This window comes from Panicum virgatum, chromosome 2N (genome assembly GCF_016808335.1).
Source record: "Panicum virgatum strain AP13 chromosome 2N, P.virgatum_v5, whole genome shotgun sequence".
NCBI classification, from domain to species: Eukaryota; Viridiplantae; Streptophyta; class Magnoliopsida; order Poales; family Poaceae; genus Panicum; species Panicum virgatum.
In genome coordinates this window covers 50062603-50072138 of record NC_053146.1, presented here as the reverse complement: position 1 = coordinate 50072138, position 9536 = coordinate 50062603, and the positions used below count along the sequence as shown (strand labels likewise).

The window sequence follows — 9536 nt, the reverse complement described above, 5'->3', positions numbered from 1 at the left end:
ATGGATTTGTGTTATTTGTATTGGTGTTATTCCCGTAATTTTCAATTATATATTTATTATAATAACTGCCTGTAATGTCCTTGCATTGAGATATATTTTTGTTGTATTTATATAAAAAAACAGAGAAAAGAGGAACAAAAAAATTTGGCCACTTTTCCGAGTGCATAAGCCAAAACACTCGGCAAAGTTGCCTTTACAGGGTCAGCAGAAAAGCGGCTTTGCCGAGTGACTCCTGGCACTCGTCAACGCCTCGACTGTTTGCCGAGTGTCATGCTCTAGCACTCGGCAAAGCCGCCACGTGGGGCGACCGTGGGCGGCGTCTTTGCCGAGTGCCAGGATCCGACACTCGGCAAAGTTTTGTCCTTTGCCGAGTGCCAGATCTTGGCACTCGGCAAAGTTTTGAACTTTGCCGTGTGCCAGCCGTTAGGCACTCGGCAAACACGCCGTCACCCGCAGCCCCCATGTGGCAAATTCGCCGAGTGCGGACGGCTCTCGGCAAACCCTTTGCCGAGCGCCCGCCCCCTTTGCCATCTGGAGCTTTTCCGAGTGTTACACTCGGCAAAGTCTTTGCCGAGTGTAACCGGCACTCGGCAAAGAAAGGAAGTCTGGTAGTGGTTGTTAGCCATGGAAATTTAGAAAGAAATAGACGCAAACGCAACAAAAAAAAGTACTCTACTAAAGCAACATATATACATTAATACACACTTTAAAGCTACAAAATGGGAAATGAAGTCCCCATAAGCCCACTTCAACTGGCCAGAAATAAACAGAGCCCTCAAGTCTAGTATCAAGCGCCTTGCCCCCCTTGTCAATGAGAAATTGAGAAGATGACACGACACTTTGCATCTCACTACTGCTGCTGCTGCTACGACTACACTAGCAGCCCCAACAAAAGCCATCGTGTTGCTGATCGATCAGCCTCCGCGTAGATCACGGGCTGCCGGAGCCCCTCTCAGCTACGTGCACGGACGGCGCGGCGGTGTTCCTGAACCTGAACCCCTTTATCATGGGCTTCACCTTCTCGGTGAGCTTCACGATGGCCAAGAAGAGCAGCCTGTAGAGCACGACCATCCCGCACAGGATGCCGAGGTCGACCCACTTGCTGTACCCCATCTGCACTTGCCAGTAATCCCTCAGGATCTCGCTGCCGGAGATGGTGGCGGCGCCACCGGCGGCCACCTGGTTGCTGGGGAACGTGAGCCCCAGGAACTCGTTCTTGTAGAACCCCTGGTTGGCGTACTTGTGGAAGGCGATGTAGTACATGGGGTAGCGCCAGAACGGCTTGGGCAGGTCGTTGGGGAGGCGGAAGAAGCCGCCGTTGAGCATCATGACGCCCTGGATGCCGGCGCCGGTGATGATGCCCATGAGGAAGTCCGGGACGGTGCTGGCCACGATCATCATGAGCCCCTCCACGACCATCATCGCCGCGAAGAGCACCAGGGCGAAGTAGGCGAAGTGGCCGAAGCTACTCTGGAGGCCGACCATGTAGTAGGCCATGGCGCCCGGAACCACGGAGATGAGCGCCAGGTACGGCGCCGCCGACACCGTGTTGGCGATCGTGAAGGACGCCACGCCGTAGTGCCCGTTCAGCCTCTCCCGCCCGAACACCTTCATGTCCTCGACGAACGACGGGAAGCCTCCGATGGCCATGAAGGTGAGGAAAGCGGCCACGAAGTTGAGCATGGAGCCACGAGCCTGAAGATCGAGTGGGTACTCAGATGATGAGCACCGCGTACGTACACGCACTAGGTACAGACCGGACATGCACAGTGTTGGGTTTCACTTACCTGAATCGACCCGTAGCTGTGTCCGACGTCGTAGAAAATGGTGCCGACGCAGAGGCACAGCATGATGTAGATGGCGAAGCGCAGCCAGTAGTAGCCCAGGTCCCTGTACATGTTCACGAAGGACCTCTTGGTGAGCACCAAGGATTGGGTCACGAAGCTTGGCTGCCAATCCTTCTTCACCATTGCCCCTCCCTGCAACAAAAAAAAAAGGTCATCAAATTTGCAACTTTGCGCTGAGAAGATGCAGGAAATGAGTGTGCAAAATGCAGTGCCTGGAAAGCAGATTAGCAGAGTGTGATGTATGACTTACAACTTCGCGTATTTCGGCGATCTGCCGAGTCACTTTGTCCATGTAGGCGGAGGATTTGTACGAGTTCACCAGCGTGTCGATTGCCTGAGCAGTGGTCATTTTCTCACCGTTCATGCCTTCTTCGATGTCCTGATGAACACATTGTGTAAATGCATTGGGACGTGAGTATGCAAGGAACAACTTTCAGATGCTGGTTAAGTATTGAGTCAAGGAAAAGCTTGCAGGGTTATGCGAATCTCTCTTGAAGTTGTGTGATGTGCTCACCTTGTCAAAGTCTTTGTTGATAGTCCTCAGGAAGTGGTCAGAAGGGTTCATCAGGGATGGACAGGGGAATCCGCTCAGAGCAAAGAACTACAAGAAACGAAATGCAGGTTGAGTACTTGCAAGCTGAAATAAAATGGAAGCTTGTTTGTACTCCAAGTCTTTTATTTTTTTCTTTAAAAAAGCAGTCCTTTAAAGTTAACAGCAGAGCAAGTCTGAAATTGTAGATGTAAGGCATGTCTGATGGGGGTCTAATAAAATTGGCGCACGTAGGCATGGGGAGGCTTTCTGTCGCGTGACGGTCACCCCTCCTGATCCCCCCCCCCCCGTCGGATAGATTTTTCTCTTCTCCATGACTTAATATTTTAAGAAGTTTTTCAAAGATCTTATTGCACAAGAATTTATTTGCATGAGTTTTCAGGAGAATCCCTTCAAAATAATGTTGTGAGAAAACTTCTCCGATTTCAGTTTTCGAAAAAAAATCCTGTTCAAATAAGTTATACTCCTACAAATCTTCTTAAACTATCTTTCTCATGTGGGTCCTGCCCACATGAAAAAGGAACAGTTCAGACAGCTAGCCGTGTATATAACATGATCGGTCCAGAGTTGAACTACTACAACAATTTTCAGTTATTTACTGTTTGAAAACAAGTGTCTTCAATTACTGACTACTGTCCGATCACGTCATTTTCCTCGGTTCAAAGTTCGCTACCTGATTTCAGATACCACATACCAGTTGCTAGCGAAGACGCGTGTTTTTCTTCCTAATTCCTTCGCTTCCTACTTGAAACAGATTAGTGGTCAATTCAGTAACGAGAATTTCCCTAGGAAAAATGTCAACGAGACGGCTATTCAAAGAAGACCTAATTCCTCCCGGTTTCATCTTCAATCACAGTAATGCTTTTGTTGTATCCAGACTTTGTCATGCACAGTTGTTCACTTAATACAGAAGTACCAAGTTTTATAGACCACTTGTACGTAGACTTGTGTAGTCACTATCTGTGTACGCAGAGCTATTTGCAATACTAGATTATTATATTGTGCTTTTCTCTTATTCACCACGTTCGGCTGGTACTTTATGGCTGATCCCAGCTGCTATCAACTGGAGCGCTAGCAGCCAGCGGCAGCAGTGCATCAGACCGGCTGCTGCTTGCAGCAGGCAACTGTAGCAGCTACAGATCAGTGCGATTGGGAAAGCACTGAGGAGGAAGGCAGGGGAGGGCGACCAGTGCGAAGTAGAGCAGCTGAACAGCTGCTGCAGACCATTCGAACGGCTAGGCCAGTGAGATTCAGCCCAACAGCCAATAGCAGCCTAAACCATACCAGCCGAACACAGTGATTGCTTTTTTTAAAGAAAACTGTATCAGTGAAACATGATGCTGCAGCCGTTAGAGGTAGCTGAAACATGCAGGAACCCCCAAGTCAAACGCAGTTAGGTGGCGCAGCTGAAGTGAAGTTTACTGCTCCTGCTCCGATGTCACCAATTCAATTACAGAAGGATAAGTTCTACAATTAAGTCCTATAATTGGCATTGACATAGGAGTATTATTTTTGTTCAGAAAAAGCAAAAGCTGACTCAATGTCAACAAGTTCACACGCATCTAAAACCAGGTGGGTCGCTGTCCCGTGCTTCTGCGATGAAGACAGCTCCATAAATTTAACAAGTTTCAGAATTTCGTAAAGCGGTCTCCTTCCAACTAGACGATCGAGTTCGGACCGAATTTAACTACTCCCGTTTAAACTTGCATGTTTTTGAGCTACATACGACATGCATTTCCAAATAAACACGTACTTACGGCCTAACCGGTACTAACCATACTGTTTTTCTTTCAAAACGCCTGCATGCATTATTGGACATTTGGAGGCCAATGAGATGCAATTCTTCTAACGCGTATACGTACCTGGCTGGTCTCGGCGGCGGGGCCGAAGAAGACGGTCCTGCCGTAGGCGAGGAGGCAGAGGCCGGCGAAGAGCCCGTAGACCTCGGAGCTGGGCTGGTGCACGGCGGCGACGACGGTCATGCCCTCGCGGCGCGCGAGGCGCGCGATGCGGCCGACGACGTGGTAGGAGGCGGCGCTGTCGAGGCCGCTGGTGGGCTCGTCCAGGAAGAGCAGCGCGGGGCGGGTGAGGATCTCCATGCAGATGCTGACCCGCCGGCGCTGCCCGCCGCTGATGCCCCTGTGCATCCACCCGCCGATGCGCGTGTCCGCCGCGCCCTCCAGCCCCATCTCCCGCAGCGTCTCCTCCGCGCGCTCCCGCTTGGCGCCCGCCGGCATCGCGCCGGGCAGCTGCAGCTGCGCCGCGTAGTGCACCGCCTCGCGCACCGTCAGCGTCGTCATCAGCACGTCGTCCTGCGTCACATACGCCTGCCACACGCGATGCGCGCGCGTATCAGTCAGTACTTGCTCACGGCTCACGGCTCACGGCATGGCGCGCCGGCATGCCCATGCCCATGCCCAAGGAAATTAGAATGAGATCTCCGCCTCCGGAACAATTAGTGGCTTACCGATGTCCCGTAGGCTAGCTTCTGTCTCCGGCCATTGATCAGGATCTCCCCCTTCTGGCTCACGTTCGAACCTAGCCTTCCTGTAACCATGCATGGTCCAAATAAAACATGTAAATCTTTTGCTTGATTGGTCACGAAATCTGACTCTCGGCGCTCGCGAGAATCACGTGGCACGTTCGTTCGTAGTATGTACCTGCCAGGGCGTCTAGAAGGGTGGACTTGCCGCATCCGGACGGGCCCATGATGGCGAGCACCTCGCCGGGGCGCGCGTACCCGTTGAGGCCGCAGAGGATGGGCACGCGGCCGCCGCCCTTGCCGCCGCTCGCCGACACCCAGAGGTCCTCCCAGGAGATCGCCACGCCTTCGTCGGTCCGGCGCAGCGACTTCTCGCGGGCGACGGGGCCGTCGGTCGTCCCGTTCCCGTTCCCGTTCCCCGCCGCGCTGATCTCCAGCGAGGGCTGCGGCAGCGGGAACGGCGGCGGCGGGAAGGAGCGCCCGCTGCCGAAGGGGAATAACCCGTCGGTGCTGTGCATGGACGACGACACGCCGAGCTCGGAGTCCGCGTCGTCGCCGCCTTGGTCCTGCAGACGCGGCGGGCTCGGCGTCCACCTCGGCACGGCGGGGGCGTGCTGCGGCTGCTGCTCGGACGCCATGTCGACGGAACGCTAGCTAGCTAGCTAGCTTGACCGGCGAGAATGAGAGCTGGCCAAGGCTGGAACAGCGTTGGGAACTAGTAGGTAGCTCGTGTTGCGCTTGTTGCCTGCCTGCCTTGCTGTGTGGTGTGTGATGAAGGGTGTGGTGTGGCGAGCTGGGCTGGTTAAATAGGCGAGGGGCCGAGCGCGCACGCGCCGGTGAAAAAGATCAGCTGGTTTCGTAGCGCAATTATTATGATTTTTTTAAAGAGATAACTCTGCTTTATATTGAAAGCAATTAGGGATACAACGCAAAGCGTTTAACCAAGTCACAAACTGGGGTTACCAGTTTACAGTCTAGGCTTAAAAGGAAACAGACAAGCAATACTAAAGGAACTCAATGTCCGAAACAGATGTCATCGAAGGTCGGAAACCCATCGCCCAGGTTTTTAGAAGCTCCACCAGATCTCTTACTTTCTCTCTATCAGAAGCTTTCGATAGTGGGCTTCATCGCTGCATAAAGCCAACAAAAACATGAAAGGTTTGAATGGCATTATTAGGAAAAATATGCTCAATAGCTATTTTGTTTCTGGTAGTCCATAGCGCCCATGCTAGACTAGCAAACAAAAGCATGCCCAAGCGCTTTGGGAAATTACAATTCTTACTCCAAGTTGCCACGAGGTCCTCCCAGGACCCTGGTTGTTGCGTCAAACCTAACGCCTCTCCTACCCCAGCCCACAGGAAGCGAGCCAAAGAACATCTAAAGAAGATGTGATCGACATTCTCTGGTTTTCCACAAAGGCAACAGAGGTGGCTCCCTTTCCAGCCCATGCGTTTCAAGGCTGTAGCCGTTTGCAATCTGTCATTACTCAGCTGCCACAAGAAGACCTTAATCTTTAGGGGGGTGCGGACCTTCCAGCAACTATTCGAATCTTTCAGCATCACACCCCTATTGGTCATGAAGGAGTAGAGTGACTTGGTGGAGAAGACCTTAGAATTCTCCAAAGCCCAAGTGATATTATCCAGTCCAACACTTTGGGAGGAAGGCTGTAACCACAAGAGGAGTTTGTCCAAGTCATCCTTTTCAGTCGTTGTCAGACTTCTCCGAAAGGGGATAATCCAATTTTCGCCATCCCAACAATCTGCCACCCTTGCCCGAGGGTCAGCACACATTTTATACAGATCCGGGAATTGGATTTTGATTGGCGTATCTCCTTTCCAAGTATCCTCCCAGAACATAGTATTGGCTCCGTCTTTAACTTGAAAAATGCCCCCCCCTATTTAAATAGATGTTTCACCTTATGAAGGCTTTGCCAAAACTGGGAGGCACCCCTGGGGGAAGATGAGAAAAAGGACCCATTTTGCATATATTTAGCCTGAAGGATCTTAAACCAGGTTTCATTCGAACCTTTGGCAATTCTCCAAATCCACTTGACCAAAAGACATTCATTCATCGTGCTAGTGTTGATCATCCCCAAACCTCCCTGGTTTTTGGGTCTACAGATCGTGTCCATTTTGGCCATGTGATACCCGAATTCCTCCTTAGCTCCCTGCCAGAAGAAGTTGCTCCTAATCTGATCCATCTCCAAATGAACAGATTTTAGGAGTAAGTAAAATCCCATGGTATACATAGGTAAACTAGAAAGACAAGAGTTTGTGAGAACTAATCTACCTCCCAACGACAAGTTTCTACCCTTCCAAGGATCAAGCCTTTTTCTCATTTTATCCACCAAGCCCATAAAAACACGACTCCCAACCCGATGTTCAGCGATTGGAAGGCCCAGATATTTCATCGGCCACTCCCCAAGTCGGCAATTCAGCATATTGGCTAAAATCTCTTTACGTTCTTGATCTTCAAAATGGATTATATGATGATAAAACTCTTCTCATATTCTATGAAACTCGATCCCCCTTCTCTCTTCTTATAATAATCATGTCATGTCAGCAAATTTGCTAATACGACATGATATTTAATACCTATTAAACTTCTAATAAAATTTTCACTGAGACTAAGCTAATTATGGTTCGTGCGATTAAATAATTTAATAATCCAGCTTGATCTTGGAACGGACTTTGATTATTGAATTATTCACCGTAGAGCGCCGTAGCCACCATCCTTGTACCGTGTGGATTTTGACTTCCTTTTCATCTGGGAAGGTGTCTACCTACTAAAGTACGCGGACGTCATCAAGACCCTCCGTTCCGAACTAATATTATATATTTTAGTTTTGTATCGAGCTAAACTTTTTTGATTTTGATTAAATTTATAGGAAAAAACTAGTAAAGACCCACAATGAATGCACTATTATGATGTATTTTACATTTCATTAATGAAACTAGTTTGATGTGGTAGGTGTATTTTCTATAAGCTTAATCAAAGTTAGAGAAGTTCATCTTAGGATAAAACTAAAATGTTTTGTGTTTTATAATGCTGAAATGTCAACAAACTAGCTATTGTCATTTTCACCTTTGCAATGCAAATGTCACTGGTATTCACCACGTACCTGTGTATTCTACTATAGGGGCAATGACGTACGTTTAAGTGTCATCCTGTTGCTTTTTCTAGCTAAGGTCTCCTCTAGTTTTTTAAGTAGATGTCACGTCAAAATATTCGGGTGCCAATTCGAATATTTGGATACCAATTTAATATAAAATTAATTACATAACTTGCAATTAGGGCTTCAGACAAATCTATTAAGTATAATTAGTGCATGATTAGCGGATGATTACTGTATCAATTAATGATCAAATTATGGATTAATTAGGTTTAATAGATTCATCTCGTAATTAAGAAGTTAATTTTATAATAAATCTATATTTAGTACTTCTAATTGGTGTTTAAATATGTGATGTGATGAAACTTATGACTTAAACGAAAAAAAAGCAAACGACACCTAATTATACACTCCGTCTATTTAAAACTAATGCTCGCATGCACATTATATTCAATCGAGTGCCTGCATGCGTTGCATAAACATAAATCCGCCTCCGGATAACGCGTGATGCATGCTTTGGGAGCATGTGGCAGTACCGGGCAAGTGGGCAACTGGCGTAGTGCGTGCATGCATGGAGGCAGAGAGGCACGTGCGCGTCCCGAACCCGACGAGGAGTAGTAGTCTTGAGCTGGAGACGAGGAAGCAGTAGTGAGCCGTGACTGAGTGAGATGGGCCAAGCAATAGGACGGACGGTCAATTCGACCGGGCGTGCCTGCTTCTGCTCCCTTCCCTGCTCTTTCTTCTTCCTTTATTCCTGGCGTGGCGTGGCGTGGCCGCCGAGCCCGCTGCTCTGGAGTGCTCGAGAGAGACCCGGCCGGCCAGCCCGTACCCCATCATCACCGAATCCACCACCACCAAGGCCGTAGCGACACCCGTTGACCCAGCACTCGTACGCACCCTTTCCTCATTCCAACATGGCGAGCCGCCTCGCCAAGACACCAAAGGGCACGTGCGCACTCCCTCGCATCGCACGCTGCTACTCCTCGCGATCATCGATCGGCCAGCAACGAAGCCGAAAGAATTCTTCCTCTAATCCGATCCGTTCGTTCGTCGTTTACACTGGCGACATTCTTGCGATCGAATGCAACCTCTGCTCTGCTCTGCTCTGCTTCCGGCCGGTTCACGTACATGCACGCACGCGGGTGTGGATCGGGAGAAGCGCGCCGCCGCCGCCGCCCAACTTGCCTGCCTGCTGTTGTCTCGCGTCAACCACAATTAGCGATCATGATTATACAGTAAGTACAGTGACGGATCTAGAATCTCAATCTAGATAGGCTAATTTTCTCTTCTTTTTCTTCCCTCCTCACTTCTTTTTCTTCATCCTCCTTTTCTTCTTCCTCCTCTTCATTCATGGTTGAAAATTCTTGAGGAGGCTTTGGAGAGCTCCATATGATCCATGGGGGCAAGGGGGCTCTAGTCCCCCAGCCCCCATGTTGGATCCGCCCCTGAGTAAGGATTAGGATGGTGTGATGATGACCGCCGCCAACGGCCCAACGGTGGTGGTCTAGCTAGGTACCGATCACCTGGGATTTCGGATCGGTTTTT

General features: G+C 49.6%; 1 protein-coding gene across 1 annotated transcript; it reads right to left on the bottom strand.

Moving 5' to 3' along the window:
- Positions 1-668: 668 nt before the first annotated feature.
- On the bottom strand, positions 669-5635 carry LOC120660976 (ABC transporter G family member 1-like). The gene is made up of 7 exons (XM_039939645.1): positions 5058-5635; positions 4865-4944; positions 4260-4724; positions 2362-2448; positions 2098-2226; positions 1788-1979; positions 669-1695 (listed from the first exon to the last, which is right to left on the bottom strand). The coding sequence occupies exons 1-7, from the start codon at positions 5515-5517 to the stop codon at positions 931-933; spliced, it is 2178 nt and encodes a 725-aa protein (XP_039795579.1). The 5' UTR covers positions 5518-5635; the 3' UTR covers positions 669-930.
- Between the last annotated feature and the right edge of the window lie 3901 nt (positions 5636-9536).

Coding starts and splice junctions, on each gene's coding strand:
- LOC120660976 (XM_039939645.1), bottom strand. CDS start 5,517: ATGGCGTCCGAGCAGCAGCCGCAGCACGCCCCCGCCGTGCCGAGGTGG. Junction 2,227..2,361: donor TCAACAAAGACTTTGACAAG/GTGAGCACATCA, acceptor TGTGTTCATCAG/GACATCGAAGAAGGCATGAA. Junction 1,696..1,787: donor ACAGCTACGGGTCGATTCAG/GTAAGTGAAACC, acceptor CTCGATCTTCAG/GCTCGTGGCTCCATGCTCAA.